The 25,170-nt window shown below is 32.7% G+C and overlaps 1 protein-coding gene across 2 annotated transcripts in view; it reads left to right on the forward strand.

Moving 5' to 3' along the window:
• The window catches only part of FER (tyrosine-protein kinase Fer), a 149,305-nt gene that overhangs the window by 109,080 nt on the left and 15,055 nt on the right, over positions 1 to 25,170 (forward strand). Inside the window, exons 3-8 of one of the 2 annotated variants that reach the window (XM_088264165.1) lie at positions 15,885 to 15,981; positions 16,800 to 17,001; positions 18,898 to 19,035; positions 20,370 to 20,654; positions 21,200 to 21,413; positions 22,557 to 22,760. In XM_088264165.1, the coding sequence (XP_088120291.1) occupies positions 15,885 to 15,981; positions 16,800 to 17,001; positions 18,898 to 19,035; positions 20,370 to 20,654; positions 21,200 to 21,413; positions 22,557 to 22,760 (1,140 nt within the window). The remainder of the gene's footprint in view (positions 1 to 15,884; positions 15,982 to 16,799; positions 17,002 to 18,897; positions 19,036 to 20,369; positions 20,655 to 21,199; positions 21,414 to 22,556; positions 22,761 to 25,170) is intronic. The other variant, XM_088264166.1, reaches the window with a different exon arrangement.

Genomic DNA, 25,170 nt, shown 5'->3' on the forward strand with positions numbered 1-25,170 from the left:
GAATGTAAGGCTGAACGAGGAATAATTGAAAAGATTAGAAAGAGCTCTTTGCGGTGGTATGGACATGTGGAGCGAATGGATAGCGAGAGAATGACTAAGAAAATATATGTGGCGAATGTGAGAGGGAAAACAGAACGTGGACGACCGAAAAAGACTTGGCACGATCAGATCAATCAGAACCTAAAATCTGGCGGTGTCAAAAGTCTGCGTAATCGGAGGGCATGTATGACTAGATGTATGGATGTGAAGGAGGCTAGGAGTGTATGTCAGGACAGAAGAGTGTGGCGTTCCATCCTCTCTGCCTACCCCTGCGGGGAAACGGCGTGATGGTAGTAGTAGTAGTAGTAGTAATAAAGTTAAATTTTTAAGTACAACATAATACATTTTATAAACATTTATACAAACTTTTAGTTTTGGTTTCACTGTGCCTCTCCAAAAAAGAGACTGAGCTCTTGTGCTTGGAAAGGGACTTACACTCATTGTTTAATGCTTTATATAATTAATGGCATAATAGTCTTTTTTATATATTTTTTCAAGATTTACATATATGTAATGGGCATTAATTTTTTTCTTAAGAATTTTTATATCTTCTATTTTTTTAAATTTCTTTAGGGAGCTTATTGAAATATTTCATTCCCAAATAATTGAAGTTTTGATGAAATTGCATAGTAATGCATATTGGAGTTGAAAAATCATTTAAGAATTTCGAAGATAAACTTTTTTTAAATGCAAATATTTGTCACCCCTTAGTATTTGAAAAATTGCGGTTTTTTATAAATGGTTATATATATATATGTATATATATATATATATATATATATATATATATATATATATATATATATATATATATATATATATATATATATATATAATAAAATGAATAGATATTACCACGAAGTAACTGCCGAATCAGTTGAATGTTACAGTTATCTTAACTAGATACGTAGTTAACGTATGCGTAATATATCAACTCTGTAGATAAAAGTACTTTATCTTTTGTTGTGATAGAATATATACACATTATACAAAATAATCGTTTTAGTTCTTTCGAAGAACTGGAATATTTCAATACTACGTTGGCTATTGTAGACTAAGATATCTATTTGTGTCATGTTAAGGGGATATTCGCAAACACAGAATTTATTCCACCGGGGACATGTCTGTCACGTGTCTGTTCACGCCCGACTTTTGAAAAAAAGGATGTTGGATATATAACAAAATGACATGTACTGTGTAATTTTTTCCAAATGAATTTTATTTGACCAGCAACCGGGTTTATTTGTTAATTTATTCAATGCAAAAATGGCGTTTTAAATAAAATATCAATTCCGTAAAATGTTACCTGGATTTCGAGAAAATTAAGTTGCGACTTAACGAATACTGTGCCTAAATTTCTTGTACTTTAAACGCCTATTTGAAGATAGAGTAACTGTAAAGATTTAAGATAGCCAATGTGTATGCAAAATACGTGTGACGCGCATTAATTTAAAAGGAAAGTAAAATATACGCCTATTTTTTTCACCTGTGTTAGAGAAAGTGATTGCTCTATTTCCATCTCGTATAACACAAGTAAAAATATTATGTTTGTAGCTCCAAAACACGATATTGTAAAGAAGAGTGAAGGTCGTCAATGGCTTGCCGCTTGCCAATGAAAGTAATGAGAAGAGATTTATTGGATGAGTAGTTGCTATGTGTTGCTATGTACAGAATGTCTTGGGTTCGTTTCCAGAGCAGCATCACCAATTCTATTCTGATATTATTTTTTGACATCTCATCAAAGATGAAGAAGAATATGGAAGTCTGGGCATTTACGGGGCTGACGACCATCATAGGCTGGTTTAAGTGATCACTTTACACACGTGTAACATTCACCAATTCTACCCATTATTGACAACCACACTTCTCAAATTCTTGAAAGTTCCATATATATGAACCAATTTGTTGAACCTTGTTCTTGAATCACTAGAACTTCACTAGGTAAATAAATTATCTGGTCAAATTATAAGCTTAATAATAAAAATGAAAATGGTATTTTCTGGCGTTTCTCATGTGTGTGATTATAATCCAAGATTCGGATCTCACATACTAATATAAGAGTTTCTGCTTAATAAAAAGCTCCTTTACATCTGATTTGATGAGATGTCAAAAAATAATATGAAAATATCTCCTGTAATTGGAGATAATCCAGATTTTGTGAACAAGTATTTGGACACACTCAAAATGTTGTAAATTCTATTCTGTACTAATATTTTGGGATGTTACCTTGGACTGAAACGTTAGATCCCTTTTCTGGGTAGTTTTCATAAGAACCAGATTCAAAAATATTAAAAAAAATATTTGGACCACACACTGGCATTGAATTTTTTAAAGCTATTTTTACCCGGGTCAGCCCTTCTGAATTCAATAAAAAATTTTGAGACCGCTCAATTACACTCAAATCACGTTTTTTTGGCATTTTAATATAAAATAATGAAAGCTTAAATGAAAAGTACTAAAAATGCACTTTTTCACTGATTAAAATAACTGTAGAGCAATGATTCACATATAAAACTGACCCTTGAAATTAGTAAAAAGAGAGTTTTCAATAAACCACGCCCTAATTGTCATATGTAGGTCGAGATAGCAGGTAATAAGTAGTAGGTAAAATCCATCAAAATACGATGCAATCCGAAAAGATTGCAAGAATTCCAAGAGTCGCAGTATTTAAAGACATAAACCAATTCTGAAGGGGGTGCCTAATACATTTGGCCACCACTGTATGTATATATATATATATATATATATATATATATATATATATATATATATATATATATATATATATATATATATATATATATATATACAGTATTAATACAAATGTTGACCTACCTTGCTGATTTCGTTTATTTTATTTCAATCAAGGATAATTATAAAAATATAATACGATGTATTGTATCCTTGTGAGGAAAATTAAGGTATTGTATATTCAATCATATATTTTTTCTGATCACCTTACTTTCATGTGATTTATAGTCAATTTGATGTGGTGTCCCATCCACCATAAGATATGATATACACACATATTATATATATATATATATATATATATATATATATATATATATATATATATATATATATATATATATATATATATATATATATATATATATATATATATATATATATATATAGATTTATATTATCCACTGACACTTCGTGATGGAATTGCATTTTTAATTTATTATTAGATTAATACCAATTACCAGTCTGATGATGTCGGTAACGACGAAACCCGGTCGCTGGTCAAATAAAAAAGTGGAAAAGCTAAAAATATTGGTTTAATCTAATAATAAATTAATATATATATATATATATATATATATATATATATATATATATATATATATATATATATATATATATATATATATATATATATATATATATATATATATATATATATATATATATATATATATATATATATATATATATATATATATATATATATATATATATATATATATATATATATATATATATATATATATATATATATATATTTATATACATATATATATATATATATATATTATATATATATATATATATATATATATATATATATATATATATGTGTATATATATATATATATATATATATATATATATATATATATATATATATATATATATATATATATATATATATATATATATATATATATATATATATATATAATACTATCCAGCTCCTTAGCCCACTATTTATAGAGTGTGTATACCAGTTTTTATCTCGATTTGTTCATTGTGCATCTTCCGAGAATCTTCAAAGAGACAAGTTTGTTGTGCAGGCGATCTCAGGGGAGTGAAGAGATATCTCTAGTTCTGGTAATAAAAGGAAAATATAGTTGAGAAATTCGTCTTTACTATTGTATGTTTTACAATTATCCGTTTTCTGTGCCAACCTATTTAAAACGAAACTATGCCGATTAAGTATCGAAGAATATAATCTATATGTTTCAAGCTACAAAGTAAAGAAAATTATTCAAAAGGATTTATCTAAATATATTAATACAAAAGTGTTTCTCAGTAAACAAAATAAATATCTTCCTTTAAAAAAATATGTATCGTCCGTCCCGTAGTGTAATGGTCAGTACGCTCGGCTTCCGTTCTGGAGGTCCCGGGTTCGATTCCCAGGGTGGGTCAAATAAATATAAGCGATGTTTTCACTCTAATATTTATTCAATACTACCCTGGACATGGAACCTGGAGCGGAGGGCTGATCACCTTTCCTTCATGTGTTAACGATCAAGATAACACTGCGTTTATATGATTCAGTGCCCTATGCACCATTGGGGTGCGGATAAGAGTTGTAATGTGTGATAAAGTATAAATAAATAATAATGATGTTAGAATTTTGTTCTTAAATGAACATTTAATTTTTTGATATCTCAGCATAGGCGAATAAGAATGTGGAAGTCTGGGCATTTACGGGGCTTACGACCGTCATAGGCTGGTTTAAGTGATCACTTTACACACGTGTAACATTCACCAATTCCACCCATGAACACGACCTTTCACTGGTGACTCCGACAATCCGAAATCTGAACATTCAAACTAATGACACGTACTAAATTGACACATACCAAATTGACATATCTATTCATTGTTACTTTTTCCTGCGGGTTTATCAAAGCTGTCACCCATTTTTTGTAACGTTTATCTCTTGCAAAAATAGTTTTCTAATCCATTATCGTCAATCGCGACTGTCAATAACGCAGTACGGTGAAACCTCGATATAACGGACCAATAGAGGGGAGAGGGCGTCCGTTTAAGCCGAAAGTCCGTTATATAAAAAAAGGTTTAAAATGAATCGAAAAACTCTCTTATTTCAATATGAACACTGTAAATAAAGAATACAAAACACCAACGAATTTCAACATTATTGTCTTCGGACACTCGTCTTGAAGTGACGTTGCTATTTGATATCGACACGCTTGCTTTCGGTAATCCTTCTTTAAAAAATGAATCAAGTTATGTTTGCACTTTTGAAGTTTGCTGTTTTTTTAATTAACTTTTTAAAATTACGAAAATGCGTATGATAAAGTTATATACATATATAGACGTATGACGTGATTATCATGGCTGCTGGAAATTATTTACATGCGGCGACACTTTAATTTAAGCATATGTAATATTATTTTCTCCGCCTTGTATAATAGGTAGCGTGTTTAGCTATCTTTCTGGAGGTCCCGGGTTCGATTCCCAGGGTGGGTGAAAATAAATATTAGTGATTTTACACTCTAATATTTATTTAATATTTAAAGCGCAGGAGTGATAAACTCGCCTTCATATGAGTAACGATCAAGTAACACTGCATTTATACTATGTAGTGCCCTATGCACCATTGGGTGCGGATACGGGTTAGAAGAAAAATATTAACATGATATTTTTACATTTGAATTTTGTCCGATACATCATATTTATTTATTCATTTTATTTTATTTACTCGGGAATTGTACAGCTTACATAAAAAAAAATGATAAAATAAACAATAGTCACGTTTACAATAGTAAACATTACATTACATTAACAAAAAATAGTTACGTTTAAAAAAAAAAACAATTAAACAATTCCACATTTATGTTATAAAACTATTAAAAAACATTCAAAGATTTGAAAAAAAAGTGTATGATATAAAATAATAGATTTAGCAGGAAGGAGAAGGAAATGAGAGGAAGGAAAGGAGAAGGAATATCCGAAGTTCGTTAAACAGAGGTCCCTTATATCGAGGTTTTACTGTATTAGTTATTAACTAAATTGTTGCAATGCCAACTCACGTGTCGATAATAGATACCTTCAGCATGTCATTGGAAAGCTTATCGAGTCCGCGGATATTGCTTGAACTATATTTCACTTGTAAATGGTGGCGTTTATCTCGGTTTATCGCGCTCACAACTTTCTACGAAATGGCTCTAATGTTTTTTTTTTCTCCAATCGCCCGGCGTCTGCCTCTTGTTACAATATAAAAACTACGCCAGTCGGTATGAACAACTCCTCGTCTCCCGATACAAAACTCAATAACAAACCTTTTGCAATTGGATCATGTAATGCAGAAACCATCCAACCCACATACATATTGACAAGCTGAGATAATGGATCTTTGTCAGACGGGAGGAATATCTAATTTGACATACTCAACCTAAAAAGGATTGACTCGTTTTGTGTTTATTACAGCTGATATAATTAATATCTTCATTCATCATTTTCTTTTGGAAAATATGCCTTCGAAAAAACGTTATTTTCATAAGTTGGCAATGAATGACGCCACAGAAACGATGGAGTTATTTTAATATTGGTAACATTGCTAAATTATTGGCGGCTTTATTTATTGATGTCTATGGTACACCCTCCCACCCCCCCCCCCCTCTTCTCATATTTGTATAACACAAATGTAGTGTAGTGGTAAACAAACAATCCATACTACTACTATTACAGCTCTACAAACCATAGACAGTAAACCATACGACGTCATAAAACGTTCGATGACGGAAATTTGATGACGTATGCGAACACACGTTTTTTGTTTTATTCAAATATCCAAAGCTTAAACTTTAATATCTCCCTTAGTTCTCTACAGATTTCAATAAGAATGTTATCGATAGTCTTGTGATTTTTCATATTAATCTAACATCCTGACAAAGGCCTATTGCATTTGAATGTTTTCAGAATAAAAAAAAAATATATGTAAATACACCGCTATGTTAAATGGTAGGAGGTTTGTTTTAATATTACCATAAAGAAGCATTGTTTAAAGTGTGTATTTTAAAATTTTTATTTTTATTTTGACAATAAGGTCGCATTTCGTATTTCGTATGTTGGATGGTTTCAGCAAAATCAAAAAATATATGTACATACGTATGTGTCGCCTACTTTCAAAATCAGCCAGATCCATGTAAGTCGATTTTACAAAAAATGCAAAATTCTCCAGGTAACATTTATGTTCGAAAGATTTGTCTATCTTTAGATAAAATATTATGAAATAGAGAATTTTCCCATTTTTTTCAATATTTAAAAAAAAACACGAGACCCAAACCGATAATGACGTCATTTTAATTTTTGACCTATACCCGCTCTCTGATTAGCCGATATGGGTCAGATGGCAAGTTCCATGAATATGGCGGAATTTGAAATACAACCCTGTTTTTAAGTACTTTTCAGCAGGGTTTTCAAGTATATAAATATTTTTAACAATAAAACCCACAATTGGCATTCCGATGGAGTATTTATTTAAAATCTTATAAAATTGGATCTGGCGGATTTTTAAATATAGAATGGTTTCAATGATTCACATCCAACCATCTTGGATGGTTTCAGCGATATCGTTTTCTTTATTTGTCTAGTTCAAAGTCTAAAAAACACATCCAAAGTATAAGGATTTTTTTTGCAATATTTTCATGTATGTTAATAATTTTAATGTGAAAAATGCTGAAAGCTGCTAACCCACTGGATGTTTCTAAAAAATATTCATGCATTTATTGGTTATGAGTTAGAAAAAAAGTTCTCTTAAAAAACATCGTGTTGATATTTTGGATAGGGTTGTTTTAAGCAAATTAAAAATTTACTATTGATGAAGTAGCATTCATCAAAAAGTCACATTTTGATAATTGGGGGTTGGATGGTTTCTGCATAACATGGTCCAATTATTGTTGAATAATATTAATTCTTGTAAGTTGTTTACATACATACGAGAAAACCTGTCTAGACATGTAGGTAGACCCACAGTAAAACTCCGGTATTCTTATGACTCCCGGATATATGCCATACATACATACATATGCAATTAAGAATTACTCACACGAATCACAATAAAGCACCTCCCAGTAAAACATACAAAGCACCAATAAGGCTACATGAAAATATACGCATGTAAAATCGCAAGATCAAAAAACCACAAAAACATCACAAAAAATTAAACGTATACTTCGTTTGGCCAAAGAACTTATTGAATAATATGCGATAAAGCTGTATCACCTGCTTCTATTATCCATAGCTTATTTTATAAAGAAAATATGTCTTTAGAGGAGCAGAGGAAGACCGAGAAAAACTTGGCACGATCAGGTATGCCAAATACTTGAAAGCGGACAGGTTAGGTGTCGAAACAATCGGCGAGTATGTATGAGGAGATGCATAAACGTGGAAGAGGCGAAGAATGTTTGCAAAGACAGAGTGGTGTGGCGTTCTATTCTCTCGGCCTAACCGTGCGGGGAAGCGGCGTGATGGTTAGTTAGTTAGTTTTTTTAATGTCTTTAGACAGTATGACTATTTTAACAGCTATTCGTAAGTGGATTTAAAATATATCGTATCTTTCAGGTATGTCATCCCTGATTACATTTCTCCATATGGATAAATTACTAATCAAATAATTTTATAAAAGTATTGTAAAATGTGCCCTCGGCACGGGAAAACCCAGTGAGGACACATTATTATAATATGTGTATGATGAAAAAAAGCCCTGCTCTTCAGGTTAATTTTCAATATACATATGTATAGTGCGGTATGGTAAGTAATATTGCATAATAAAAAAGCGTGCCTTTCCAAAGTTTTTAATACAAAGCTAAAAACTTGCACCCCAAAATAATCCTTTGCTATTTTTTACTCCCCTTACTCAATTTTTTGAAGTATAGGGTTTTTTGCGATTTTGTGTTTTTCCGTCTTGTTTACATATTTAGAAGACAATTTTACTCATTTCCAGTTCTTCTCAAATACTCTTATATTACTGTTGAAATAGTACGTGACATATTTTTTTTATTCTTAAGGGGGAATTCACAAAATTAAATTTTGCAACGCAAGAGGTCGGTCGTGTCCTCACGCGCAGTTTTTTTTAAAAACATATATTGTAATTTGACCTTTTTTTAGAATATATTTTTTAACTCCTTACCTTTCGATAACTCTTTTCTTTTCAAACCCATATAAATATATAAATAAATATTTCAAAGAAAAACTTATTTTTTCAACACAAAAACAGTATTTTATGAAAAATTCAATTACGTCAAATGTTACCTGGATTTTAAAGAAAATTTAGTTGCGATTTAACGAATACTAGGCCTTAAAGCTTTTGCATCATTGTTAAAATTCGTATTTATATATTTCAAAGAAAAACTTATTTTTTCAACACAAAAACGGTATTTTAAGAAAAATTCAATTACGTCAAATGGTACCTGGATTTTAAAGAAAATTAAGTTGCGATTTAACGAATACTAGGCCTTAAAGCTTTTGCATCATTGTTAAAATTCGTATTTATATTCTTCCGTATTAGCGGTAGCGATAACAATAAAATCATATTGATTTCATCGAACTACGGTATATGTAAATCTATCATTAGCAGTAGAAGTATTTTACTGTTAATTTATTTGATTTTTTAATAGATAAAGATGAAATAAACGTTTGATTCCAGTTAAAGCTACAGCTATGTGCTACCTTTATCTAGCGGTTAAAATACACACTTAATAGTTTATCCACCATACGGAACTTAACATATACGTTCTTCGACACTTGACATTAATTCTACATTGAAATTAAGTGGACGTTCGCGGATAATTACTTAAAGATCTTCAACAAGACACATTGTTAAACCCATTTTTCTTGCTAATAAAAGTGGATGCAACATTCAAACTTTTCACAAGGAGAGGTGGTATCATTCATGATAAAAATAGTGAAGGACATTGGTACTATAAACCAAGCTAGGACACAAAATGCCGAGCGCCCTCTTCTAGTGGAACGGAAGGTTTGTTGACGACAGTCAACAGTCCGGCTTCTCCTAAGGAGTTTTAGGTGGTTTTCTCCCAGCAATGAGCAAATGCTGAGAAGTTCCTAGATTATCCACACTAGATTATCCCTCCTATTCCCAACACAGATTTAAATAAAACATTTTTTATCTATTGATTTGACGTTTAATATGTAGAACTCCATCTTAATTTATGTATTTATTTTAAATCAAACACAGCGTTTTTGAGTCTACTGAGTTGTATTTTATTATCAAAAACACATAAAAAATAATATTGTGACAATTGTTTCGCCTTGTTAGGGCATTTTCAAACGAATGTTAGAAGAAACAAAAGTCCACTTAATGATCTATAAATATGTACATAATAAGCAAGGTGAATAATAAATGCAACTCTCATATCAAATATATATATTCAAATCTTTACGTCTGTGATATGAAAAAGCTGCGATAATTTAGATTTTTACAGCATATTAATTTTTTTCTAGAACCACATTTAAAACACCAACATTCATTAGAGTCCATTAAGCATATTTCAATTATAGAGTCCATTAATAGCGAATTAAGTATATTTTAGGTCAAACCTCAGAACAAAAGTTAAAAAAATGATTTTTGGTACACTTGTTCCTTAGAAGTGTATTGAATAAAAAAAATTAAATCTACCAAAATCGTTTTAATATAATATATCCTGTTCACTGTTATATGCGAATTAATATAAATCGTAATTTGGTACCATTTTAAATAGAATAATACAAATTATTTATTTAGTATCTCAATTTGTATTTGAACTCTTTCTTACTTTACAAAACCTGTCCATATTTTTTGTAATAATAAGTACCTCATTATTTAGGCGGCGATTATTATTATTGTCATTCTTACATTATAATAAATTTAATAACATAACCACTAAGCGGAACCATTGCTTCCTAGATTATAAACACGATGCCATGCTGCAAGAAAAAAATGGCATACATGTAATCTGTTACTATACGCATATAGTATAGCAGACATCTGACGTGTAATATCACAACAAAGCGCACAGATTGATTGAAAAGTGTTATTTTTATACCAGAGATATAGTAGATTTAGTTTTAACTTTATAGTGTAATTGTCATCTTAGCATAGTCTTTTCCCAAATTGAAGTAAGTAATTTTTATCTAAAATTAGAAATTTTTAGTCTTTTTATGATTCGAAGGTGTAGAAACTTAATCTACTTTGAATTTAAAACACTCTCCTTATCATTCATTGTTTACTTTGTGTAATACCACTTTTATTTTACAAAGTGAACAATGAATGATAAGGAGAGTGTTTTATTACCATACCACAAAGTTATCAATGCTTTTAATATACATAATATACTTTGAGTTTATTGAGCAAACTAATTTTGATTTAGGAAACATAAATACTTAATTTGACAAGAAAAAACAAACTTTTATGTATGCATATATAAAACAACAACTACTTATATAGTTTTTTTTTTATGTTTTACTTTGTTTTATTTGACCAGTGACCGAGTTTTGTGGGTTATTTGACATCATCAGACATTTATGTATGCATCTATTGGTCAACATACATCGATAGAAAAATCGGTTGACTGATAGCAGCCGATGTGTTGTCGCCAAGCGCAGACGTGTTTGATATAGAAGGCATTCCCTCTGGCTGATTCCGTTGCTCAAATCACGACAGAGCCATAACCAGCATGGAGTTACACTAAAATACGTATACGATTATGTATTATAATATAATATATTATTCACAGGTGCCGTTGTTCGATTTAGACGCTTTCAACTTTCGATTCCGTGAAACATACAAGCCAATGAAAAGATTTCTACGGTAAAAATCATGGCGGAAGACACAGAATAGAAGAAATAATCCGCGTTATGAAATATATAAACAGACAATCTAAGGGCGTTTGTGCACAACACGGAATTTTACCGTCCGGCACATCAGTTAGCATGATAAAACGGATGATTGGCTTGGATTGGCTTGTGCTTTTGCCTTTCTTTCTTCGGATCGGTGCGCTCGATCGGTGCGTGATCACGGTGCGCGTAAATTCGATCACGCTAAACTGTTTGTCGCTTTTATTTAAAAAAAAAACGGACTGCCGGACGGTAAAATTCCTGTAGTGCACAAGCGCTCTAAGGAGTGCAAAATAGATTTTTGAAGTACCTTAAGGGGATACAACGCAAACACAGAATTCAATCACCGGCCGACCACCGGAGAGGTCACTCTTCACGCCCGATTTTTTTCGCGTCATATATCAAAATCGTCAATTTTCAGTTGTGCATGTTTTCGGGATGACCAGAAAACGTACTATATCCCAGCAAAAGCGTCATATTTTTAACTTAATATTTACCCGCTATAGGGCAGAAAGTGTTGTTTTTGCATTTTGAAGAAAATGTATTGTTGAATTATTTTTTTAAATATACTTTATATTTTTCAAATAAGGAAAAACATTCAGGTTTTACCTAAAAAGATCTGTTGCACAGTAAAAAGTTCAATAAGTGGCTTGATATTTATTTTCAATACATTTCATTATATTTTTAAACTAAAAACGATCTCCTAAAAATCAAATGTTTTGATGTATGACGTTGTTGAAAGGAGTCAGCGAAATGTGGAATTTTTTATTTGGAATAGCATATATTTATTTAATAGTAAGTATTTTTTATGATACTTGTTTATTTGAATGACTTCATGTAACTGTTCTGTTAAATTCCGAAATAAAATAACATAATAAAGAGTGACCTTTTGGCTCGAAATAACGATACTTTTGCCAATCATTTTAAGACATTACTGCCGCTTTAGACCAGCACTAATTAGTAATAAAACTTTGTGGCCACCGGATGGTTCGAGATTCTAAACCAATACTTTGATTTATTGAGTCCAGACGATCAGGGTCAAGTCCAACGGATCTACACAGAAGCCGGCGATGGCGTCGGCCAATAATGGAATAGTCTTATGATCATAAAACACGTAATTTTACGATATCTCTGCTATTTGGTAATTTCATTCATTCAAACCCTTATCCGCACCCCAATGGTGCATAGGGCACTGCATTATACAAACACAGCGTTATCTTGATCGTTAACACACGAAGGAAAGCTGATCAGCCCTCCGCTTCAGGTACCAGTCCAGGGTAATGTTAAATAAATATTAGAGTGAAAAAATCACTTAAATTCATTATGCCCCCCCTATGAATCGAACCCGGGACCTCCAGAACGGTAGCCGAGCGTGCTGACCATTGCACTACGGAGGCAGACAAATTTCTTTAGTTAATCTAAAATCTTATTTTGAATTTAAATTTTACCAATATTTCTTATTATATCAGACACTGGGTTATTCCCCCTACGGATGAGATGTTAATATTATAGGACTATTGCATTTATACTGGTTTAAAAGATGTATGCAGTATGGATTTGGATGATTGGTTGCAAATGCAGAGTGGTGTGGCGTTCTATTCTCTCTGCCCACCCCTGCGAAGAAGCAGCCTAATAGTTAGTTAGTTACTTAGAGTGAAATTTAGATTAAAAATGGATATAAATTTATTACCACAAAATGACAACCGAATCAATTTTAAAAACAAATTTAAAAAACTTTTTCCCGGGTGTTTTTCGCAGATACTGTGTGGCACATTTTTTAAACTTTATGAAATAAAACTACTTTGTTTTTAATCAATTTTTATTGGTCAAACATGTACTGATGGTGACAAGGTTCTTGTCGAAACCGGTTGGAGAAAAGTACAAACAAAAAGTGGTTAAAAATAAAGTAGTTTTATTTTATAAAGTTCATAAAATGTGCCACAAAGTTTCTGCGAAAAACTTTAAAGATTTTTTTGTCACCTTGTGGAAATATGTATCCATTTTTAATATAAATTTCACTCGTGAGCAAGCATGCTATATATGAGTATCACCCTGGAGCACTACATGAAGTGCGGAACCGACTATTTTGCCTTTACGTAATAACAGCATGATAACACCGCATCGATGCGATGCAGTGCTCTATCCATCTTTGGATATGAGTTAAAAGAAGAAATACATGATTACCATGCATGTTTTTCTCAGTGGCATGCACAGTTTTTAATCAAGGTAGGCAGTAGGGTTGGGTAAGGATAGGGCATAGGGCACTGGTCGTGTTTCTATATAGAATGCGAGTAATCCAGGGTAAGCACTGCTTTTCTGCCTATATAGAATGCACGCCTCTGGTTATTCTTTATCTATTATCGAATTTAGTTCCATCCTAACATTATTATCGAAACACTGTAATTAGGCATACAGATTTAAACCGTACAAAGTGTTTTGAAAACATCAATAAACGTTTCAAGTATTGGGAACAAATCAATTATTAAAAGCTATAAATAAAATAAAAAGTATTCCATTAATTCATATGAAAAGCAAAATTATCCAAGGGCGTTTGCTTGAATCAATATAATTATCGATTACCACGATCTAAATTTGTTTTAGTTAATTTTGTTGTCCGTGGTAAATTAAACAATCTGTATTTATTATAGGTATCTCAACTTGATATGAAACAACTATCGTTCCTCTTTCATATGAGAGACGATGGAAGTCTGGACATCCAGGGCTTACGACCTGGCGTTTGGCTGGCTTAAGCGATCATTTTATACCATTTTTTTTTCATGTCAGGTAAAAACGTGTTTTTTTAAACAGGGTTTTTATCGCAATGGCAGCGCCATCTGTTGAACGTAACAGTAACACGCTAAATACTTAACATTTCTCATACGGCAGCGTGTTTCTTGACAGCTTCTAAAATAAAGTATACCCACAAGCATTAAAAAATAAAACATATTATAATTGATTATAGCCTGTACCTACCTACTTGTGAATAGATTTACTTTTTATGTTTAATTCATTCAAACCCTTATCCGCACCCCATTGATGCATAGGGCACTGCATCATATAAACGCAGTATTATCTTGATCGTATCAGCCCTCCGCTCCAGGTACCAGTCCAGGGTAATATTGAACAAATATTAGAGTGAAAAAATCACTCATATTTCCCTGGGAATCAAACCCGGGACCTCCAGAATGGTAGCCGAGCATGCTGACCATTACACTACGGAGGTGGACAAATTACTATGTTTAAAGTTACTATAATTTTATTTAATTCACGAGTGAAAATAATGTCTGTGAAGCGATACATATAATATTAAGGTGATGCCGCTATTTTGGTTCTGATGTTTTATTAGTTCAAACGACGATCTGTAACATAGTTATTTATGTTTTATTGTATGTACAATTAGATATAATTACGATAGTATAACGTATAAAGCAATTACCCACAACAAACGCGGTGTCCGACGCAGCATCCGCAATCCGTGATACACTTTCTCGTTCTAGTTTAATCCGTACTCGGTACGCGACAGGTGTTCTGAGGAAAAAACGGATATTTGTACCGTTTAAGCTAAACGAAAGTGCTATATCAATTTCCGATCCGACGTATTTTATTTTAATGATTCGAACAAATTCTGTCTACAAAATGGCATTGCAATACGTGATTTTCAATGCATTGATACGCCATGTTTTATATAATACATTTTGAGTGTGTCCAAAAACTTGTTCACAAATCTGGATTATCTCCAATTATAAGAGTTATTTTTCACATTATTTTTTGACATCTTATCAAAGATGAAGGAGAATATAGAAGTCTGCGCATTTACGGGGCTGACAACCATCATAGGCTGGTTTAAGTGATCACTTTACACACGTGTAACATTCACCAATTCTACCCATTATTGACAACCAAACTACTCAAATTCTTGGAAGTTCTATATAAATGAACCAATTTTGAAACATTGTTCTTGAATCCCTGGAACTTCACTAGAGACATCTATTGGTGAGATTTGTGAACAAATATTTGGACACAGTCAAAATGTTGTATCAATTTTTCAATGAAATTGAGTAAATTCAAAGTTAATATCATAAGTTCAAATATTGACTTCCACACGAATCCCAGACAAATGTGCTAATCAATGCACTACGGTGGTGAATAGTTTTATCATTTCTATAATTATATCCTAAAAGCAAAACACTATTTTCATCACTCCTTACAGGAAATGTGTGATAACATACTTCTTTTTCTTTTCTTTTCAGCTATCAGAAGATGTAACCAGAAAGCAAGCTGAGTACCAGAAGTACTTGGAGCTGTATAAGCAGATGCGGAGTAAATTTGAAGAAAATTATATTAAATGTAAGTACAGTAAAATTTTTACTCCTCTTACTTTAAGCTAAACTAGCAATACACTGCGAAGCCTTGGTACGAACCCAATATCAATAATACTATATTCCCCTTACTCATGAGCAGAAAAAGAGGTCCTCAACCAACGTTTCTGGATTTAACTATACATATGTATATTATTTCAATTCATACAATATCCATTTCTAACAAAATTATATCAAATCATGCCTAAAACCTTTCCCATAACTTACATGTAATTATTATAATACTATATTTAATTATTATTATTATTAAACCTTATTCGCTCCCTAAGTGGAGCATATGGAGTCCACAAACTGTCTCCAGGCTTTTCTGTCGCCTGCCAGCTCCCTTGCATCCTCCCAAGTCAGATCCGCGTCCCGGAGTTCTGACGAGAACTGCCGACGAATTGTCAGCAGTGGTCGTCCTGGTCGACGCGAACCTGATGCCTTGTAAAGAGGCAAGCTTGATTAAGGCTCTCAGGAGGCATGCCGAGTACATGGCCAAGCCAACTGAATCGCCTTTTCTTGACGACAGTTGTGACCAAGATTTGCTGCGTCCTATGTCTTATCCCTTCATTCCCGAATACTTAATAATAACTTTTTTTTAAAAAAGATAAAAAATGTCATTTTGAATTTGACAAAGAAAGAGCCACACAAATTGCTTAAATAGCCACATGTGGCTCGCGAGATGCACGTTGTCGACCCCTGCTATAGCCCCCTACAGAAGTACTGCTGTACATATACCATATGTTCCATACATATATGATATCACTGCCGAAAGGGATTATGATGGGTTACTTTCCCTTCCAGCTCCCACCGGTAGAGGCGGGCGGAAGCTGGAAGAGATGCGAGACAAGTACCAAAAGGCCTGCCGCAAGCTGCACCTCACGCACAACGAGTATGTTCTCCTGCTCGCAGCTGCCGGCGAATGTGAACGCGACCTCAAGGGCGTGCAACTGCCAGCCGCCGTGGCCAGGCAGAAGGCGGCGCAAGACGCCTTCATCATATCCTGGTAAGTCGAACTTCCATCATAGGCGTCATAGCCAAGATTTTTCATTTCTCTGAAGATCCAATACAAAAAAAAGTAATCATATCAAATGTGCTCCAAAGAGCAAAGGTAGAAAGACAGTTGCTGACTGATATCAAATTCTGGAAAGTCATCTTGTCAAATCGCTCACTCCTTTCAAGAACGTCATAAATCAAAAATCGTAAATTTTCAGTTGAACATGTTTTCGGAATGCCCAGAAAATGTACTATATCCCAGCAAAAGAGGCATATTTTCAACTTAATATTTACCCGCTACAGGGCAGAAAGTGTTATTTTTGCATTTTGAAGAAAACGTATTGTTTAATTTTTTTTTTTAATATAGGTACTTAATATTTTTCAAATGGAAAAAAAACATTCAGGTTTTTCCTAAAAAGATCTGTTGCACAGTATAAAGTTCAATAAGTGGCTTGATATTTATTTTTAATGCATTTTATTATATTTTTAAACATGAAAAACGATCTCCTGAAAAATCAAGTTTTTTGATTTATGACGTTGTTGAAAGGAGTGAGGGACGTGTGCTCCAAAGAGCAAGAGTAGAAAGACAGTTGCTGACTGATATCAAAGTCCGGAAAATCCTCTTGTCAAATGTTCCCCAAGGAGCAAGAGTTGTAAGACAGTTGCTGACTGATATCAAAGTCCGGAAGGTGTCCTATCTGGGGCATGTGCTTAGAGGAGAGAAGTACGAGCTATTGCACCCAATAGAGGATCGACAAGGTGTGGGCAGAAGGCAGATCTCCTGGCTCCAGAATATACGAGATTGGAGAGGGTTTAGAACAGTTAAGACACTGTTTAGAGCTGTCCAAGACAAGGACATATACTCTCAAATGATAGTCGACGAAGAAGATTCTTATTTTTCTCATTTCTTTATCTGCAGCAGGTTGAGTCTTCAGTTGTGACTTATCTTTTTTAAACTCTTATCCTTTCAATTAAATTAAAATATAATTAAATTTTTAATTCGAAGCTAAGAAAAGCTTGGTGTTATCAAGTTTTTCAAATACTTTTAAGTTTATAATTACAAAAATTACTTAGTTAATACCACTATTTCTTACAATCTACTGTGACACGTGTTTTGATGCATTCCGCATAAACAATGATGCGGAATGCATGGAAAGGAATGCATCGAAACACGTGTCACAGTAGATAAATATTTTATATATTATTTCGAGAAATAAAAATACTTTGTGTTCTGATCCACTCACATTTTTATAAACCAACTAGTTTCGGCAACAACCTGTTGCCCTCTTCAGGGTTTCATTTATTACTATTAGTATAAGAAACAGATATTCAAAACATAAAATTGGCGAGTACGGCCAGCAAAGCAAAAATGTATAAGAAACATATATTCAAAACATAAAATTGGCGAGTACGGCCAGCAAAACAAAAATGTATAAGAAACTGAAAACACAAAGTATTTTTATTTCTCGAAATAATATATCAATATGATCCACAAAGTTAATGCTTTCAATATTCAAAACAAAAAAGATAAATATTTTAATTAAAAATGGATAGGTTTTACCACAAAGTGACTGCCGAATCAATATATAAAATTACTTTTAAGTTGTCAGGTCAAAAGAAGCAAAGATTGTTTACAAACACAGAGTGATGTGGCATTCTATTCTCTCTACCTATCAATATGAAAGCCGGCATGATTGTTAGTTAGTATCTATAGCTCATTTACCGTATGTTTTATGGTAAATGCTCTAAAATTAGACTCATCTCAATCTCAAGTAGATTAGCCTCCACGATAGTCATCAGTATACATATTCTACGTTCTTTGATCTGGCTTCACTTTTTTATTGAATTTAAGTGTTAAACTCATTGATTTACATACCTGATAATAACCTTATTATTGTTTTTCCAGGCGATCTCTCCTTCTCGAAGTGGCTCAGACTACAGACATCACCTCAGACCAGTGTAGGGAAAGCCAAAAAAGTATAGAAACTGCCATACAGAATATAAAGCCTCAAGACGAATACAAAGACTTCAATGAGAAACTTATGTAAGTTTAACTTCCCCTACTGCCCCGACCATGGGGCCATAAAATACCAGGTCAGATTGTGTGTGGCCCCACATTCTCAAATATTTCCAGATCATGTCGAGATTTGGACTACCAATGCCATCTATTGATGATACATACAACACAATTAAATCATTTATCGACTAGTTATATGTTTTACTGACTAAACATAGGATGTTTTAAAATGTCATTAATATCTTAGTAGTTGAGAGGTTAAATATAACCCTATAATAGCTAGTTGTGCATTCTAATCACTCTTGTGAATGTGTCGTTATGGTACATATGTGGCATCCGTATAACTGCTAATGGTGTATCATGAAGGGTTTTATTACGTTATGGTACCTAGCTGCATCCCTATGACCACTAGTGGTGCATCAAAATTACTCTTGTGTAGGCGTGTGTACATAAAAGGTGTCTAAATGGGATCCCTATTTATATTACAGTGCATCAAAATCACCCTTGCGTGGGTATATGTCCATTAAAAGAGTCCAAACGGGATTCATATGACTGCTAATGCTGCTTCAGAATCACCCTTGTGAAGGTGTTTGTTTCATTATTGGTACACATGCTGCATTTGTATGACTACTAGTAGGCATCAGAATCACCCTTGTGTGGGTGCATAAAATATGTCTAAACGGGATCCATATGTACACTACGGTGATATTTAAATATTATTTAATAAAATATGATATAAACATTCTGTTTCACTGATATTTTGATGATTTTTTTGCTATTAATTGTTGAATTATTTGTATACAACTGTTTTTAATAATAAAAATAAAACTTTGTTTTAAAATCACTGTAAATAAATTATCATAATTAAGTTATAATAAAATATTTATAAATAATATTCTAAATATTTTTTACTCGTTAGTTTTAATTTTCACCTGTAGATGAAAATATCTGTAAGTTTTCGAAATTAGTCGTATATAAAAATAAAAATCATTAAGTGGTTTATTACAAGCGAGTGTTTTTGCCTAGAATTTTCACTCATGAATTACATGAAATTATAGTAACTTACAACATAATGAGTAAATCCACTCACGAGTAGGCATAGGCTATGAAACTTATAAAGTTGAAGCCTGAGTAGGGACATGATAAACGGTGTTGCATAAGCCGTAGCTAGATTTCAGAGTCACTTGGATGTTAGGTAATTAAAAAAAATATATATATGGTTTATCACAACTGTTTAATTTTTTTTAAATATTCATATATAGTGATTTGAAAACAGTGTTATATTTTAATTATAAAATGGAAAATCACAATGTTAGTGCTTCAAATATAAATTATACAACTGTTTTTGTCTATCTTTCTAGAACCCCGCCTTCCGACACGCTCACATTTTCCTTTGATCCTTCTTTGGTGGAGGATACATCGGGAAAACTTCAAGCCAACCAGCTAACTGTAGATAATCTCACAGTCGAGTGGTTGAAGAACAAATTACAGGAACTAGAAAATAATATCCAGGAAAATAAAGAAAAACAAACTTCCCTACAAGGTCCAGAGATAATAACTACGAATGGGTCACTGAAAAATGGTGGCAGTCCGAAAACTAATGGTACCAGGGTAAATGGCTGCAGTCCTGAACCAATAAGTAATAGGTAAATCATTTATTAACCAATTCTACCAAAATTTCATAGATGTATAGACAATCTACAAGTTACTGAAAGTTATAACCCATCCTCTACAGTTCACTCATGTGACAGTTTTTATTGCTAACTAGCTGTATCTGGTAACTGGAAATGAAAAAAAAGAGAAAACACACATTTCTAACATATTTAATTACACAATGTTTGTGGGTATACAATATTTTAACCGCTGTCAAGAAATACATTGTCTGGATAAAAAATATTTAGTATTTCTTGTGTTGCTGTTACGTTCAACAGATAGCGCTGCCATTGTGGTCAGAAACCCTGTTTAAAAAAAACATGTTTGTACTTAACATGAATACCAACTGGATTGGTGAATAATTTAAACATACCTAATGATAATGTTTTTAATAAAGTTTAGTGATTAGTTAATTTGGTTGTAATACATGTGATCTAGGGTTCAATTCCTGGTAGATTCCTTTCTAATATGAAGTTTTTTAAAATTATAATTAATTTTTTTCACCTAATTTAATGCATGAATTTCTCGCCATTTTCAGAAACTCCCCTACTCCAGAAAGCCCCACGGTGCCGGAGGGCGGACGCGAGTTGGCGGAGCTCCGCTGCAGCGAGCGGCAGTGGAGTCGGCAGGCCGAACTGCTGAAGCACGCGCTGAGCGAGCTGGGTTGCGAGGAAGCCCCCGCCGCTTGCCCCGACCCCGCCACCCCCCCGCACGTGTCACCGCCGCGCTCACCCGCCAACGATGACAGACAGGTAACATTCCTCTATTTTTTGATCATTGAAATGCGAGTAGAAAAATTGTCGGAATACAATTCAATTCAATATGACAGACAGGTAACATTCCTCAGAATCAATGAAATGTATAAACTCATGCCTCTAGCGAAATAGCAAATGTTTTTGCCTAGAATTTCCACTCACGGATCATAATAAATTATAGTAGTTAAGTAACGTAAACATAAAGAGTATATCCACTCACGAGTAGGGATAGGCTATGAAACTCAAAAAGTTGAAGGTAGATGTCAGAGTCACTAGGATGTTAGATAATTCAAATAATTAATTTTTTAAATTATTGTCAGATATAGTTATTTGTCAGAATATAATTCAATTAAATTTCAATCAAATTTATTAAATGATTAACATATACATGACTTGCATTAACATATACAACTTACATTTAAGGCGTTTATATTAATAACACAAATTACAAAGTAAATAAAAAGTAAATTTTTACAATAACGATAACAAATTACAAGTAAATAAATTAACAATCAATTACTATTTATTACTTGACTATTTATTATTGATTACTACTACTGATTTGTCAATCAAATGCGTTCAAACCCGTTTCTGATCCTGGAATGGGCAGTTATTTCTTCCTATGATATGTTATTTCTTCCTATGATATGTTATTTTTTCCTATGATGATATGTTTACGCTGAAAATTTATTCAAATATATACAAATGAGATAGAATGGTCACAATCTGTAATGAATTCATATTACGTAAACATTTTTTTTAAACTGAGTCTTTTTGGAATAATTATTACTGTCATTAGTTACTTTACAGTATCAATTAATTTAGAAAAATTATTTTCAAACGTATTTTGTTACAATATAATACGTATTATTTATTTATTTAACATTATTATTCTCATTTATTATATGTAGTTATATCCTTATTCTAACTAATGGAAAAGGAATTAATTTAGGTTTTTATTTAATATTATATATCTATATATTTTTACTTACCGCATTAATGGGTTCAGGTGGTAAATATGTAACTCAGAATTCATTAAGCTTTCTTACTTGTATATGTTATAATGTAGTGGTTTGTCATTTATGTATGGTGGCGGGATAATATGTTGGTATTCCTCAATAGTGAGTTCTTAATTCTTAGGGTGATGGTAGTTCAATAGCGTCTACCGCTTCTTATGCGATCAGAAGGCACCTAGCGTCAATATTGCCCCAGAGGAAGCTGTTCAAGTCCTTGGGGAGGCCGTTCACTCGCCGCAAGTCCGCCCCGTGCAGCCCTGTCCCTTCCGTGAAGCTCCGCAGCCAGCGCGGCGGCAGTGAGGGCCCCCTTCCCCTAGCCGGCCTCTCGGTAAAGCCCAAGATGAGAGCCATTCAAAAGAAACGTTTTAAATCATCCATCCACAAATCTAACATTGCCCTCAGTAAATGTGTCATCCCTGAAAATGCTATCGGTGTGTTTGTGTCGAGGAAACGCGAACTGGATCGCAGCTTGCGCAGTTTGTCCACTAACAGTAGCGACGGAGGCGACTCTACTTACAGTGTGGTGAGTTCGTGAACTAATGCAGGCATGAAATCACAGGCTGATTTAACACCGCACCATTGTCATATGTACATGGCCACGAGCAAACACATCTTTCGCAAAAACACTACAACTTTTATGCATTCATTTCCCCAATGCTTTCTTGAATCTACATTTTATTTGCATGATCCCACATTGTTCTGTTATGTCGCACATCAACGTCAAAAAATTATACTGTTTTTCGACTGGCTTTGGCTGTTTGAAATGTATAACTGAGCTGAGAAGGTGTTAAAATGATATCACACAAATAAATTCAAACGAATATAATCCAAATAGGATCTTGTGTGCTATCGTTTTCAGAGGTTTTCAGATATTTTTAATATCTCGTCTCAATTCATTAGTCTACCACGGTTACAAGTAATTTTCTCATTTATTTTATTTATAAATTAATGAAAGAAAACAATACAGATTCCCTTTTTATTTATTTTTTCAATATCTCATTCCATTTCCTAATAAAACAGGAGCACATTATTTTGATGAGGTATCAATAAATTACATACTTGACAAATTTTGTTTTATGAAGTACAGTCAAACTAAGGTTTTTGTTCATATGTGCTTGTGTATCTCCAGAAATGGTAGGGAATCTAACATCCATAATTACTATGCTTTGATGTAATTTTGGATATTCAAAGCTAACTTTTGTGATCACATATTATTATTTTTATTATTTTTATTTAACATTCCTTACTACACATATTGTTTGGTGCATGTGTTTTGTGGTGTTTTATATTATAATAATATTGTATTATTTGTACTAACGTATCAGCTGTTGGTATTTATTCTGATATTTTTTTATTTATTTTTTATTTACATATTTCTTAAATTATTCAAAGGATATAGTAAAAATGTCTAATTTAAGATTATATTTTTCATTTATAATTTTTTTGCTGAAGTTTAATATTCTCAATAATGACATATCCAACGGATTTCTCAGTTTACTACTCTCGACCCGTATCCGCACCCAATGATGCATAGGGCACTGCATCAATGTTAAGTTAATTGTCACTTATATGAAGGCAAGGTGATCAGTCCTGCTCCTCAGGTAGTAGTTCGGGGTAAAATTTTAAAATGTTATGGTGAAAAAACACTTAAATTAAAATCGGGAATTAAACTGGGAATTAAAATCGGCCCTCCATTATGGTAGCCAAATGTACCCTACGCCTCAATATGGAGGGGACAGTTTACTTAATTTTTAAAGTATTTTTCTATATGTTAACACGTACAAATTTCTGGAAGGCAAAAATAATAAATCAAGCTTTTGATGGCATTTTTATAAGGCATTTTATTTCATAATTTCATTTTTTGTTAGTTTATAACACACTTTATATAACATTTGGGTTTCATTTAATTTCTATAGAACGGTTAAAACTGTTCTTATTAAATTATAGCGTATTTGATGTGAACCCTTTTTATTTTTTAACGTTATATATTTTTTTTACACAGTATTTGATGACGTCATAAATAAAATAAGCACTTGTCACGTTAAAAACACGATTTTAGTACAAAACCAAGCAGGAAACACGTCACATCAAATTTCCAAACTTTATAAATAAAAGTACCTAGCCCACTGAATCTATTTTTACCCTTCCCAAACTTCTGTTCCTTGTATCACTTTGTGAGAGAGAGTTGACCTGCCAATTTATTAATAGAATCTTCATTGCATAAGGATCATTTTAGTCTGCGGAGTCCAGTCATAAATACTGCAGTTTGTTTCTGAGTTTCTGTTGTGATGTTTGGATGCAGCTCTGCCAAGATGTTTCAGTTCCACGCAAATCAACCGATATTTCTTTAGCTGTTTAACGTAAACTGAACTCAGATGAATATAGGAGAACTGTGGAGCAAGTTTGCATTCAGTCCAGTCCGATATTTTGTATATGTTGTTATTCAGTCTTCAACAGTAGAAGCTAGAATACATGTTTTGTGAGACGGAAGACCCGATATACACTAATCACTCACCACCTATCATTGCACCGCGAAAGAAAAAGAAGCTGAAAGAAATATACTGTGAAGTGTGTGTTATTATTTTCTGTATTTTAAACAAAATAAAACAGATATTTACAACATTTTTAGTGTGTCCAAATACTTGTTCACAAATCTGGATTATCTCCAATTATAGGAGTTATTTTTCTTTAAGGGCTTCAATTATAGGGCTTCGTAAGCCCTGTAAATGCCCAGACTT

This window comes from Brachycentrus maculatus, unplaced genomic scaffold, assembly GCF_059751285.1.
Source record: "Brachycentrus maculatus isolate JH-2025_06_01 unplaced genomic scaffold, ASM5975128v1 h1tg000218l, whole genome shotgun sequence".
NCBI lineage: Eukaryota > Metazoa > Arthropoda > Insecta > Trichoptera > Brachycentridae > Brachycentrus > Brachycentrus maculatus.